Source organism: Glycine max, chromosome 6 (genome assembly GCF_000004515.6).
Source record: "Glycine max cultivar Williams 82 chromosome 6, Glycine_max_v4.0, whole genome shotgun sequence".
Taxonomy (NCBI): domain Eukaryota; kingdom Viridiplantae; phylum Streptophyta; class Magnoliopsida; order Fabales; family Fabaceae; genus Glycine; species Glycine max.
This window is the reverse complement of record NC_038242.2, coordinates 9,646,107-9,662,042: the sequence shown is the minus strand read 5'-3', so window position 1 is coordinate 9,662,042 and position 15,936 is coordinate 9,646,107. Positions and strand designations below refer to the sequence as shown.

Here is a 15,936-nt window from a genome sequence, read left to right as displayed (position 1 = left end):
GATGGGGTAAAAAAGTTTTCGGGTGTACGTAGGAAATTAAACTACAGGGAGAATTTAGATGCGATATTGTGTTCAATGTACAACCTCTTGCCAAAATAAAGTAGTAGAACAGATTCATTTGTTGGTTAGCGTAAAAGCTGGCTAGTTTGTGTGGTTTTGGAGGATTGCAACCACTTGATGAAGTTTGGCAGTGTAGCTTGGTCTGCTCTGTAGTGCTTTTGTGTGAAGTGAAGCAAATCTGACCATGTAAAATCGGGATAGTGTTTGATCCCATCCATGCTCACAATATCATCTGGGGCTCTCACCAACTTGTCTTCTTTGGGGCACAGAAAGAACGCCAAGGACTTCCTCTCTTTGTACTTGTTTACCACTGCCCTATGGAGGCAACTTTTGTATCTCCCATTTGATAATGCCTACACAACCCAACAATTCCATGATTCCTCTTGTCTAATATTTAAGCACTCACACACACATACATAAAAGATCCAAATTATATATATCCATCGTTGCAAATGTATACAACATATGCATGTTTGGACAAGAGATATAAAATGGATTGAATAGTTAAAGAGAATTTTTTTTTTACAGATTTAATCTATCTTTACTATTAATAAAATTTAACATTCAAATAAAATAAATATTTGTTGAAAAAAATATGAATGTTTTTTAGAGTTTATATATATATATATGTGTGTGTGTGTGTGGGGGGGGGGGGGGGGGATTTCATCCTGTTAGCTCTTCAAAATTCAATAGCACAATCCAACTCATCTAAATGGGTTGACCCGTTGAGTTTAATATGTTTTGACAAGTAAATGAGTCATTGTAGAGTGATGACATGATGGTATGATAAAGAAAAGAATTACACAAATATAACGTGAGCTGGTGTTATAAAAATTAATAATCGTGCAAGAAAAAATCATTACTCAGGATAATATAACGAGATATGTATGCATATAGGGCCTACCGTGAAGGTGTCTCCAATGTTGATTACAAATGCATCAAGGCGAGGTGGAACCGTTTGCCACCTGTTGTCCGCAAATACATGAAGGCCTCCAACATGATCTTGGTGAAGTATGGTTAACGACGTTGGATCACAATGCGGTCCTGTCCCCAGTGTAAGGCTCGGTTGCTGGCAAGATGGGTAATTGTTGCATCTCATGATGGAGCAACCTTCTTCAAACAAGTCCTTATAGCACAACCGATCCACCCCTAAGCTTATTGCCAATAGCTCTATCAGTTTCATTCCCAACTGCTTCATGGCTCCGCAGTACTTCTGGAATATGTCAATCTGGGAATGGGAAATATTCTTTTATTTAGTTATATATGGATCATCACGACTTGTCTAGTTGTCTTTCAATGCCATCCAAAGAGCAAGCCGAGATTTAAATAAATAATAAAATATATAAAACAAAGATGACTTAAAAAAAATTGCATGGACACCAACATGCTAGTAGAAGGAAATTATTATATTTGAGTTTTATTAACTCTTTCTTAAAAATTAAAAAACTTAATTATGCGTCACATAAAAATCAGTGAAAATTATAAATATTTAATAGTCTCAAACTATGTAATAATTTCTGTTAATAAACATTCAAAGAAAAAGATATAAAAAAGAGAAACAGAAATATCATAAATGATATGATCTAAAAAGAAAATAGATGTGTGAGTGTATTTGCATTGCTCCTGTGTCCAAATATAGTTACTCAAAACAATTATGTTGTTATAAAAAAGTGAGTCTATTAGTGATGTTACCCGGCTTGTTCAAAGTCTTCTCCTATGGTGGATTTGAAGCAGTTTGTTACAACAGGCTCTGAGGTGTTGTCATGATATGGGAAAGAGAGGGTTTCCTTCCACGGCAATTTGGAGGAGAAGCGATGAGCATGCGCACCAGAGTAACCCCACATGGAACAAGGTACCTTATGAACACTCAATTTCCTATGAATTGGAAGCTTGAAGAAAGTGTCCATTTGATGATGTGCTTCACGAATGAGGTGTGGATCAACCCCATGATTGATCACTTGGAAGAAGCCATGTTTCGAGCAAGCTTCACTAATGAGCTTAGCAGCATGTTTTGTAGGCTCATTATCCCCTCTGAGAAACCCATAAAGGTCCACCACTGGTGCTTGGAGCTCGTGTTGTGCATCCACCAAGTACTCCTTTGGCCAAATGAAATTGGTTGGCACGTGGTGTAGAACCTCAAGTTCAGAACACAAGAGACCTGAATTCATCTCGCGTTAATTGTGTTGTTTCAATCAACTAAGGTAGGAAGCAAGGAACTCTAGCTTAACACGTACAAACACTAGTGATTATTGAATAGCAGTTAGCTTAGACAAGGAAAAGACAGGGCACGTTATATTGGGCAATGCATATGCTGTGTATTTATAGAATTGGGAGTTAGACAGAGAATAACCAGTAGCTAGCCAGAAACAAACACAAAAACCTTTTGGAATCAACTCTTTTAATTACTCAATATTTTTTACATGCATGTAAAAAATATATATTTTAAAATCAACAGAATAAGAAAACATTTTATTTTTTATGTTCAAATATATATATATATATATATATATATATATATATATATATATATATATATATATATATATATATTTCCCTGTCCACGTTTCGCGTTGGTAAAGTTATGGAGGTGGGGCGAAAAACAAAAAGAAAACATGGATGCACACTTATTTCATGTTTTTCATACTTTTGTATATATCACCCCTAATTAGGGAAAACAAGACACGAATTGCACTAAAATGTTTCTTTCGCTTATATCACTCAAACAAAGTAGTCTAATGAGAAAAAAAATTCATAGACACGATTTATTATTATTTATTAGGTATTAGAATTATTATTTGACACTGGTAAAATAATTTTAAAATTACAATATGTTAGGATAAATAATTTAGTTAAGTGTTTATTTAATAATTTAAAAAATACATATATCGAAACAGCTATTTAAAGTCTCAACTATTTCTTTTTTTTTCCTTTTTTTTCACGCTTCTATTACTAAATAATTCAGTATCATTTTTTTATAGAAAAATTTAGTATCATTAAGATAACAAGATTTTAGTATTTTATATAGAATCTAAATAAGCACGCCTCCATCCCATCACCCCATGCCTACTTAATATTACTCTTACCCAAATTGAAGGAATAACCCAAAAGTTTCAACTTTCAAGGATCTGGCAACAAAAAAGTATCTAAAAATATCGTTAAAAAAGACCTAACAAACAAGATGTCGTTTTTCATCTAAAAACCAAATTAAAACGATATTAAAGATGCATGTAACAATAAAATAATAGCAAGGCTTTCTGTTGGCGAAGCATAAAAGTAATCACATAAAAAAGAGTAACAAAAAAATAGATAATTATTTATAATGGAAAGATAAGGAATAAATAAAATTAATGAAAATAGCTATTCGAGAAAGTGAGTAAATTAGAAAGGTTTTGGGGAAGAAAAAAAGAGGTTTTATTTAAAAAGAATTTGGGTTGATAGAACTTACAACAATGTAATACATTCACTAATACAAATGTAATGTTTAGCAACATTCTTTTTTATCTAGTACTTAACAAAAATATTACTAAAAACATTTAATAACATTTAAAAAATATTATAAAATTATAAATAAATGTTATTAATATATTTTTTATCATATATTAAATGTTACATATAACTCACATCTTATGTTATTAAGACATTTTTAGTCTTTAGTAACATGACTTGTATATAACATTTGATGAAATGTCACAAAAATATAATAGCAAAATTTATTTATAATTTGACAATGTTTTTTGAATGTGACCAAAGGCTTTTAATAACTTTTTTATTAAGTGTCGGACAAAAAAAAACTTATTAAAAATCACATTAGTAGTGAATTTTTTTACGATACGCAGAAGTGCATAACATTTGAAAATAAAATAGTTGTACGTAAATATTATGAATCGTTGTAAGAACTAAGAATAAAAAAAAAGTAGAAAATATTTTTATTTTAAATAAGATAAATTTATTGAAAACCGAAGAAACTAATCTTATTAGTAAAAAGATCATACATATATTTATTTCAAAAAAAGAAAAACTCTTAAATTGTCTTTTGGTACGTCCCGACGTGTTAGTATATGACATTTTGTTTCTGGCCAGTCACAACCATATTTAGGCATATCTTATACTCAAATTTAAAAATGTCCAAGATTTCATATATGAATTTCCCTTTTAAATAAAATTATGTATAGTCAAAATCTGATCCGTGTTGGAACTTGGAAAGCATGCATATACTCGTATCATGTTGTAAACTTGCAATGTTTTTTTATTGGAGACGGCAACTTTGGAAGAGACAACATGAAAAGCATTAAGAGAATTTTAATTTTCACACACTCGCTTTATTTTCTCAACTCTTCTCTCTTTCTATTTCAATTTCTTTTATGCATGTCATTCATCACATTTATATACTTAATTAATTTCTATTTCTTTTTTTTTCTCTCTTGTCTTTTTATTCCTCAATCTGTTCTTTCCACTAATCTCACATGAGGTGTAAAACAAACAACATTGAAGAGCAAATTAAGCAAAACAACTTTAGTTGAAGATCCAATGACCATATATATATGCCACTCAGTGGCCCTAACTGTAATAGTTGGACCTTGTTGCTTAATAACTCGATGAAAAAAGACAAACACCGATTCATAAACTAAGAGACCGGGCCGGCATATTAGATTTACCGTGCATGCGTTACTATTCCTTTACGCACGTAGCTAGTTTAACTTGGATTGAATTAAAATTTTATACTCAGTGCAATAAAATTATCTTTCTATATAAAAATATATATGTTTGTTCAGCATCTCTACTGAAAAGTTATGGAATATGCAATGAGAGTGTTTGAACTCAGATCACGCAATACAGTGTACCACGGGCCACCCCAGTGCGCTTTTCTAGGGGTAGTCACCATCTATCATTGATTATCGATCGATCTCACTTCTGTCTTTAGCTATGCATAAAATTATTTACTAATTATTTTTTGCATTATTAATTCTTCATATTAGACTCAGAGCTATAAGATGCATATTTGAGTAATATATAGAGCAATTTGAGAAGTAAGCGAGTATTTAGTTAAATAACTTAATTAAACACTATCACACAAAAAAAACTTAATTAAACACCTTTTCAAAAAAAATTATGTCCATAAATACTTATAGCAGAAAAAAAAAAATACAAAATCTGAGTTGAGCTTCACAAATAAACTAAAAGCTAAGATACATAAATTGATTAACTTATAAAAAAATTTAATGTATTTTTTATACGTATTTTTTTTATAAATATATATAAAGAAGTTTATTCAAACAAAACTTATGTGAAGTAAACTAAGAAAAACTTGCTTTAATAAGTCATACTAAATGTATTGGAATATTCCACAATCCAATTAGACTTAATAACTTATCATCACGAGTAATTGAGGGTACAGACAAAAGGTTCTAAAAATTCTAAGCTAAGCCAAGCCTCCCTATGTATGCAATATTCTATTCATTATTTCTTTACTTTGATCCATACTTGAGTGTCAGAACATATGTCTCTCTGGCTCGCTAGGAAATTTGTGCAGAAGACTAATTAAAGGTCTTGTTCATCCACCATTGAAGGTTGAACTCGTTCTCTTGAAAATCACAGGGAATGTGATCGCAATTTTTCTTTTGGATTGATTGAACACTAGAAAACTTACCAAGATTAATTTAAAAGAAAAACTTACCATGGTTATAATTATATATATATATATATATATATATATATATATAAAATTTGAATGAGCTTCCTATTTTATTAATTTAAGCTAAAATTTCATTAGATAGCTAAACTTAATATGAGCAGAAGATATGCCCAATTAAGCCACATCACATAAAGTTAAATATCAATGGTTTTATTTGTGATTTGAATAGAATTTCGTATCCATGTGCCCTCTATTACTTTATTTCTTGTAGTGGTGTTTGGTACGTAGTACCAGTACCACTTTACTTTGAAGATGTTCAGCTTGTAGTGTGGGAAATCACGGTCGCCTACTCTTTCGTACTTTTTTAAGGCATTGCCCTTGTATTGATGTCAAACAAGTAAGAATTTTTTTACTATATATATATATATATATATATATATATATATATATATATATATATATATATATATATATATATATATATATATATATATATATATATATATATATATATATATAATTTAAACAACAACATCTTTTTTGCACAGCTAAACAACACCATCATATTGTTTGATTATAATAAAAAAAATGTATATCAAATCTTAAATGTTGGATATATTACAGTCTCACATTACACAAGAATTCTCTCATTATGCTCAAACATAACAAATTCAAGCCAACCAACCAAAGCAAAACACACAATAGTGTTTCTAATCCTACATCTAAAAGGTTTAAATAATAATTTCATCAACCTTACAAACTCTAGGGGAGTTATGAATAAATTGTAATATTCAACAAACATTAAAAAAAAAAAAAGACATACAAACAAACAAAAAGAAGCAGAAATTGGTTTCGAACTTTCTATGGACACCAAAATATATGAATATGTTGGACACACCCTTTTCTACAAAAAGATAAAACAATCCAAGGAGATAAGAGGGTTGTCAATATCCTCCATCAGAGTTAAGTCCATGTCATAGTCAGACACCACATCCTTAACCACGGTTTCATCAACTTTAGGACTAACCCCCAATCCCAAAGTGCAAGAAGTCTCGCGAGTGTTTCTCAAACCAGAATGAAATACTCTTCGTGAACAATTATTATTGGGACTCGCCGCTTTAACACTCTCTTTCCTCCTAGAAGACAAAACAGAATGATGAGAATTCGAATGAACTCCACTTATAACACCATTAACCTTGGAACTATTCATCGTTGTAGCCAAATTAGCACTTTCACATTTGTCTCCATTGAATCTTCTGCTGGGAGAGGGTGACCTAATTAGCGACCTACTCTGCACGTTGGAAGCATGATTAATAGTAATAGACCTCTCCGTGTCCTTTCGGAAACTCTTCTGTCGTGTTAGGTTCGTTGGAGAATTTGATCGAACCCTCTTCTGTGGCATGGAAAACGATTGTGGTGGCGGAGAGCGCTTATTCAGTGAAGCCAAGTTGGGTTTTGGCGGTGAGGGGTTTATGTTTACAAGCTTTCTATTAGGTTTAGTTGGTGGCAAGAAGGAGAGAGAGGTGGCATCCCTGAGAGAGTTGATGCGAGTGATGATGTGAGGGTTGTCTTTGTAGCACGACCAGAGGAACTCGTTAGAGAAGGACCTGTCCTTGGAGCTCAAGGAAGAGGAAGCGGTGGATAAAGAAGAGGCTGAAGAGATGGTGTTGGAAGTGGTGCATGTGAAGGAGGAGATTGAGGAAGTGGAAGAGGTTGGAGAAGGTGGGGAGGGTGAGATTTTTGTTGAGGAGTAAAGGGTTGGTGGAAGTGGTGGTGGAGTTTGTGATGAGATTGGAAGCTTGTGTTGAACGTGGTTGAAGTTGAAGTGGTGTTGATTATGTTGTTGTTGTTCTTCTTGGGAGGGTTTGTATTCGGGCCTGCATTTGCTAACGCAGCAACCCATTTGGTTTAAAAATGAGGAACGAGGATATTGGTGTGGAATGGATGTGAAGAGGAAGAAGAAGAGAAGGGGAGTGAGTGGTTTAAGTTTGAAAAAAGGAAGGGACAGTCAGGGAATGTCTTTTGCTTTTAGTGTTGCTCTTTCACTTTTCAGAGTGTTTTATTTGAATTTGAGTACCGGGGACGGGTTCCGTTGGGTAACGGTTATAAAATACCAACATGGTTGTGGTGGATACTTCATACTTCATAGTGTATACTATAATCACTTCTTGCTTTTGACCTTTGGGATTAGGAACTAGTAATGGTAGGGTCTACGTCTTTGTGTGTACTGTGCAATGCCACAACGTTTTGGGCCAACTCATCTACTACTTCGATCAGTTTGACAAAAGGGGTGCTTTCTGGAAGCAAAAAGGATGCAGGAAGCAATAGCCTAGGAAGCTGTGTGGCCCAACAAAGGTAATGCAAAAGAAAAGAATGAAAGAAAAAAAAAATAGGATTTGCTATTTCCACACCTTATTACTAATACATTTTTCTTTAAAAAGAATCCCAACAATACCCTAAAAAATACACTCCCTCTTATTTATCGATGCTTCTTCACCTCCAGGATTATACAGTCCCCTTAATAATAATAATAATAAGATATTAAGTAAAATGTTCTTAAATAGAAAAGTCCCACATGCCAATCTAAAAAATAGTTCCATACACAATCTTATCCCACATGGCAACACCACAAAGTTTCCTTTTTTTTTCTTTCTTTCATATGTATAATTTTTCAATTCATTTTTACACAAATGGATTAATGAACAATTATTTGCAGGCAAATCAATTATGGGCAATCATAACACACAAATATAGAAATTCATTTTTACTTTATCTTTTGCTTAATGAATCAAAATTTGAAATACACGATTAATTTAAAATGGACGACTAGAAAATGTCTCTCAAACATAAAATGTTACAATATCATCAAATTTAATACAATTGAATGTGATATATGATATTGCGCTTACATGTAATCATGTAAATCTGTATTCTTAAATTTATGTTTTTTCATTCATTCGCTTAATTTTGTTTTTAATATTTTTATAGGATGTCACATTAACAAACACTATAAAAACAATTAAGATAACAATATGTGAGTTATTTTAATTAATTAAAAATAATTTTATTATTGTTTTTATTTTTCTTTTTGTTATATAGTTTTATTTGTCTATAGAAAAGTTTTCAAAAAGTGGCATTGTGAAATTTAAATTTATAGGGAACAATAAGTGAGTTATTTTAATCAATTAAAATTAACTTTCTTATTTTTTTCATTTTATATTTTTTATATAGTTTTAATTTATTTGTCTATAGAAAAAAAATTACTTCAAAAAAGTCGCATTGTGAAATTTAAATTTAAGGGAACAGTATGTAGTATATTATAAAACATACACATTTAATAATCTTTTATTATTTTTATTAATGAAAAATTATTTATTGCAGAAATTTGAATTAACTTTAATTTTTTTAAGTAACATAACAAATTATCAGCATATTTTATACATACAAAAAAATGTTCCCTTCCCTCTTCAATAAACCCGTGCATGACATGGACCCACTATCTAGTATTTTATAAAGAACGAAGGATCTAAAATAATACTACTCAGTATTTTATTTAAGAAGGTTCAGTCTTTAAAAAAATTGAGTCATAATCACGTTTTAAAAATGATAAATAAAAAATGTAATAAAGTATTTAACATCATTATGCAGATGCCGATCGAGGGTGCAGCATGAACATGAATGCGCTATGAACTATGACAGCACAAAAAGACTTCTTCTGTTTCTCATAATTTTTTTAATTAGTTTTTTACATGATTGGCTTCAGCATCGAAACATAATAGAATCAAATCAAAACTAGCTTCAAAACTTTTACGATCTTTCTCGTCACATCATCTCTGAACCACACGAAAATTGAGTTTATGGAATTCAAAACATGTCAGGAATTCCACCACAAAGAGGACGAGATTCCAAGGAAAAAAGAAGAAGGGAAGAAATGTAAAAGCATTGTTTTGAATATTTTGTTTTATTATCTGTCATCAACGATCACAAGTTATGCTTCTTTTGTTCCTCCCAAAAGAAAACTATGTCCCTTTTTTATTTGGAATGTATATCTACAGGGTTTCCTCTTTTAAGATAGTTCCATGAAGGCTTGTACGTTGTATTATCTCATCTTTTTTTCAGAGATCATTTTTCTTACAAGATTTAAACTATAGAGACTTTTTCTATGAAAATATTGCTCTATACCTGCGAACTAACTCATGATCACTAGACCATCCTTAACTATTTATGTCCTTTAATCGAATATCTATATGCAATTCAACCGGACGGATTGTGGGTCTTGGTAGGTCTCCTTGAGGCACTACAAATTGCATTTTGTGAACAGTCCTTGAATTATAGGACTCAGTCCCCAGTAATTTTTTAGTGCAACTCAAAAGTTAAGGATCAAATAGAGCAATACTGCAATCCCCAGCGCCCAGTTTTCTTGTACGTTGGATCTATTTTACATAAATATTGATATCATATTCTTCAAATCTATTTTTTATTCATAAGAATTGAATTTAAATAATATTAAATAATTTTTACAATTTAAGTATAATATTTAACCAATTAAATTAGATTTTCTTAATTCGTTAATATGTTTTTTTTTCTATTATTGGTCTAAATTTATCAAAATTTACAAAATTGATTATAAATTTAAATTTTTCTAATTATAACTATTTTACTCCTAAGTTCATCATGAATTTTAATAAATTATGATAATAAAAAATATGTACAAAATATTATATTAAAAAGTGTATCATTAACCTTTCTTTTCTTTTTTTTCAATGTTCAGTTAGTTTTTAACACATAAATCATTATTTTCTAACAAATCAAATTCTAATATTCGGATTTATATATATAAGTAAATAAAGAGGTATAGTGATTAATTCTTAATAGGGTAGACAAAAATAAAAATAAAATAACTAATAGAGAAAGAAGTAAATGGAGAGAGAAATTATATAAGTATTGACATATAGTTTTCACACATTTATGCTAGCTTCTAAAAAATTGTTTATTTAGACTATTTGTTATTGTATGTCATTTATATTTGTAATAATTAAAACTAAAAGATTTCTCCGCATGAAAATTTGAACAATTGTGAGATTTTCATAAAACTCACGAGTTTATTTGTCTAATTGTCTCTCTTGCCTAAATGATTATTTTGATCTTTAAACATTACAGATCAATAACATACTAATTTTACGAAAACCTAATGATAAAATATAATTACCATATTTTTTACACATTTACAAACTAAATTAGAATTCTTTTTTCTTGATTAAATTATCACAAATTTACACAGTCAATTACCATAATAGTCATTTACCCGTCTTTCTTTTTAACTTTCAAATAAAAGGATATTGCTATTTGTTTCGAAAGTTTTTTTGTAAAAAAACTATACGAATCCTACTTCCTTAATTTAATAATTAAAAAAATAAAATTAGAAAACTTGATGAAAATCAACTCCACATTCTTGGTACTCACCTAATATTTGTCTATTGAAATTAGTACCAAATATCCTTTTTTTAAAAATAACTAAAGAAGTGTACATATATTAATGTTTTTTGTACTTTAAATAGCTGAACTCTAATAATAAATTATGAAATCACTCTGTTATTCCTTATTCAAACATCAAGCATCAAGCAAAAATATTACAACAATTTCCCTCCCCACCTTCATATCTGTAAAGCAGAACACTAGCAAGCTGTGCTTATTTCATTTGCCAGTTGCAAAAAGATCCGTAGTACCCTTTGATTAGTTTCCATAATTGGCTGCAAACAAATGAAATAAAAATCAAAACATTAGCGCCACCCGGTGAATGGATTAGAAGCTAGGCACAACTAGTCATGAACATAACTCAATTGGACAATGGTAAAGTAACAACGTTTGAACATGTAAAATCAATTTAATTATGCATGTAAAATCAATCAAACATAAAAGCCAAAAGTTATTACCTGTACCATAGACAGCCTTGTTGGTGGTTTTGGTTTTGGTTTTGGAGCACTGGTGAGAGAAGCATTGGATAAAACAACTACACACCATTTTCTTAACACTCTTTCTCTTTGCGGGGATCACAGTTGCATGATCCCTGGATTTGTTAAAGGACTCTACTCTAACGGGGACAATAATTTTCTCTTTATTTGGCTCAGCTTCCCCGTTTATGTCATACTCGACCCCTTCGCAACACAACCCCAGCCCTCTCATCTCTCTCTCTCTCTAGTGAAAACCCCTACGCTATTGCCAACTCCCACGGTGTTAACTAAATAACCAAAGACTTTAATTAAATAATACTTTGTTCAAAAAGGAAGGAGCAATGTGAATGGAGTTAAGTCCTTAGAGACTAGCTCCGGCGGCGTCCTAAGCCTAAGTTATTTTGCATTAACAAATTGGAGAGTGACACTTTTCTTTGATTAATATAAAAATCTCTTTCAATCATTTCAGATTTACTTTCTTTTATCTTTATGTATACTTAGTTTTCTTAAGCATCAATCTTTTCAATTGATCTTTTTTGTCTCGTATTTTATATCGTGTACAAGACGAAATGCTAGTTTTAATAAATTTATTTATCTTTTGAGAAATAAAATTATTGATTGCATGCTCGCAATGAAAAACACCACACAGTGAAATCTTAATTATGACGAATTAACCATGACATGTAGCAGCTTACGTCGTCAATTGTTTATAATCGATAAAGAAAAATGTGATAGCTAGGAATATATATATTTTTAAAACAAAATGCGGTACGTTGCCCGCAGTTTTGGAGGAATCAATCACAAGTAGACGCCATTTTTCATCCTCCATAACAGATTTTTTTTAATGCTTGATTAAATACCTCAAGGACATATATTTATTCTTCTTTCTCTCTCCTTTAATTAGGGAACAAAAAAAATTTGAAAAAGAATTACAAATTCATGTACGGGCATATATACATGTTTTTATATATATATCATTAAATTATAAATTATCATATACAGTAATTAAATTTTTTTTACTTTTAATTTATAATAATTATTTTAAAATATTTTATTAGTTGATAGTGCAAAATAATTTGCATTGACAATGTCAGCATATTAAATTCTTAATTTATATATTTACATATTAAATGTAACGACTATTATTGATAAAAAAAATGTTGAGACATATGGTTGATTCATCATTATATTTATCATGTAAAGAAAATCTTATGTATTATTCCACATTATATCTGTTTGGGATTTTATGTGTCATTCTTTAAGAAGAATAAATTAACTTATTTAATGACTTTTAAGATAATGTAATCAGATAATTTAATGCATGAGGGTTGATTAACGATGAGAAACTTTAGACATGAACTATTATATTGATATGCGATACAATCAGGGGTACGTATATTCATATAGATTTCGTACGTGATTCGTCAAGCGTTTAATTACCGCATCAATCCCTTACCTTAACTTGAGCATTGTGAATACAAAAAAGCATGCAGTCAAAAGGGAATAAAGCAAGGAACAATGAGTTTAATTTTATGGGGCGGAAGCAGAAGATTAATTTTATGGGTACCAAATCTCTTTAATATCTAATATAAAAATGAGATCTATTTATATAAAAGAGATACATGAAAGAGGTACCGAACAATGGTCAAAAATATTATTCTTTAAAATGTTTGTGTCATATATATATATTTTATTTTTTTAAATAAAAAAATATCAAATATATTATCTCCATTACATTTTTATTTATTTTCTAAATTAAATTAATTTTGTCTTATATGACTATCATTCTTAATTTTGTCCTTCCTATATAACTTAATAATTCTCCTACAAAATTTCTACTCTCATCACTTTGTTGTATAGAAAAAATGCATTCTAAATATATTAAAAAAATGTTCATAACACATTATCTGGAGCTAAATTATATAAAATAAAAGTATCATGGTCCACGGTAGAATTTATCCAAAACTAATATCCTTTTTAAAAAATAAAATATTGTTTGGTTAAATTTGTTGTTTCTCTCTCTCTCCTTTAATTGAAAAACAAAAATTCTTTTTAAAAAAAAGAAATATAAATTCATGCACTAACATATACTCCGATTACCAGAGGGAGTACTGTATATTTTTTTTTATAATATCATCCGATTACAATTTTTGTTTTTAATTACCTAGTTTAAACCAATTTTGAATAGTTAGTCAATTATATTTTCTTCAAAGAAAAAAAAAAAGCAATTCTCTCCCACTTAATATGCATGAATTTTTTTTTATTTCTGGAGCTAAATTATATAAAGTAAAAAAGATTATTTTTTTGCGATACTCTCTAACTTAATAAGTTTTTACATTTATTTTAAAAACAAAAACATTTTTTTAAAATAGAAAATAAAATATCCTTAAACATCCTTTATGTCTCTCGCCTCTTTCTTTCTCTCCTCTTATCGGCAAAACCAAAACCTTCTCGAGACAAAGTTGACGGACTCAAATAAAATAGAATAATAGATCACGCCAGTGAAACAACGGTTAATACTAATTTAGTCTAAGGAAGTTCAACTTTATTCGACGATTTATAAAAATTGTGTAGCTTACTTTACACAAACTCTAAGAACATTCCACAAAAGGAAACTTATTTATTTCTTCTTCCTTCGCTGACTTGTGTTGCAAACTTGGGATGCATTGCATTTGCATGTATTAACAGACTGGCCAAGTGTCGAATCCATATATATATAGGAACGTAGCTTAGTTGTTAAGTTAAGACAAACATGTGCAAATTAAAATTTGAAAATGCTATTGCGTTCCCTTCTTCTATCTCTGTCGTTCCTTTCCCTGTGTATTAGTTTTGTCCCTTAACAGTGAGTTTTTCAGCTAAAAAATAGTATAAAAAATTCCTTAAAATATCTTACATAATTGATATTTTTTTTATCATAATATGGAATTTATTATCTTTAATATCTTTTTTATAAATTTCAAAACATTTAAATGGTATTTATTTGATTTTTAAAATTTTAATTAATAAAATTTATGTTATAATTTTATTTTTTTAAAAATAATTAAATATGTTTTTAGCAATGTTTTTAAAACCGGATCGATGATTGAACCTTCAAGGTTGAATAATAAAACCGTAGTTGAACCATTTTTTTATTTTTTTAATATTATATAATATTTTAAATTATAAAATAATATATAATTAAACAATAGGATTAAAAATTATAAATTAGTATAAATGATTAAATTATATATTTAAAAAGATAAAAACTAATAATAGTTGAGAAAATAATTGATAATTATGTAAAATATTTAAGAATGTATTTTTATTTATCTTAAAAATATTTTAGATTAAATAATAAAAAAAAGATGGGTTCAATCTCTGTACCAATTTAAAGATGTTCCGAATTTTAGAGTTTTCAGACTAGTCAACTGACCAATTTCCAGTTCAACTAGTAAACCTTGACTTTTAGATTTTTTTTTTCTTTTGAATTTCACTTTTAGTTCCTAAGAAAATGACCAATCTTAATATTTGTACTTTTTCTTATGTTAACATAACATATGAGGGAAACTACTAGTTTGATGTGATAATCATATGGTAAGATGTTAATTCGAGACATTTTCTAACAATTCTAAGCTATTATATATTTTTTTGGTGATGTAAAGCTGTCAGAAAATGGATTTGAAAATTTAAAGAAGAAAAAAACATAGAGAAGATGTAGTAAGCAAAATGAAGAACCCACAATACACAGATTAACAAATGATTTGAAATTTTTTGTAATATCGAAACCTGTCATGGCTGCCTCCCTCTCTTGCTTACTCGTGTCTGTCCTCTTTGTACGGTGTTGCTCACTTACTCATGGAGCAAAAGGTTCATGGAAGCAAGATTAAAATGGAAGAGTTTATCTTTTCAATGAACACTTACAATCGATCAATTTTTTATTCAAAAAATACAAGTGAAATTCAAAAATAAAATTATGAATTAAAAATATATTTAACCTTGTATTTTAATTTTACTTTTAAATTTTTTTATAACTATATATAAGATAATATGTTAAATACAAATCTTATATATATATATATATATATATATATATATATATATATAATATGTTGAAATACAAGTTATAAAAATTTAAATATTATGTTATAAAAATTATCAACATTAATATAATATCAATATAAGTAATACAATATATACGAATCATTCATTAAGTCGAAGCCCCAAAACTTTAAATGCCGATGTTATAAAAAAAAAATTTATTAACTTAGAATACTAAATGGAGGTGATATATAATTCTTATGAATATAACCTCTG

At 29.2% G+C, this 15,936-nt stretch overlaps 1 protein-coding gene and 1 pseudogene across 2 annotated transcripts; both read right to left on the bottom strand.

Moving 5' to 3' along the window:
* Positions 1–58: 58 nt before the first annotated feature.
* LOC106794148 (gibberellin 20 oxidase 2-like) lies at positions 59–2,186 on the bottom strand (annotated as a pseudogene). The gene is made up of 3 exons (NR_163691.1): positions 1,753–2,186; positions 965–1,288; positions 59–413 (listed from the first exon to the last, which is right to left on the bottom strand). The product of NR_163691.1 is annotated as a gibberellin 20 oxidase 2-like (transcript).
* Positions 2,187–6,234: 4,048 nt separating this feature from the next.
* LOC100796428 (uncharacterized serine-rich protein C215.13) lies at positions 6,235–7,714 on the bottom strand. The gene has a single exon (XM_003527908.5). The coding sequence runs from the start codon at positions 7,593–7,595 to the stop codon at positions 6,597–6,599; it is 999 nt and encodes a 332-aa protein (XP_003527956.1). The 5' UTR covers positions 7,596–7,714; the 3' UTR covers positions 6,235–6,596.
* Between the last annotated feature and the right edge of the window lie 8,222 nt (positions 7,715–15,936).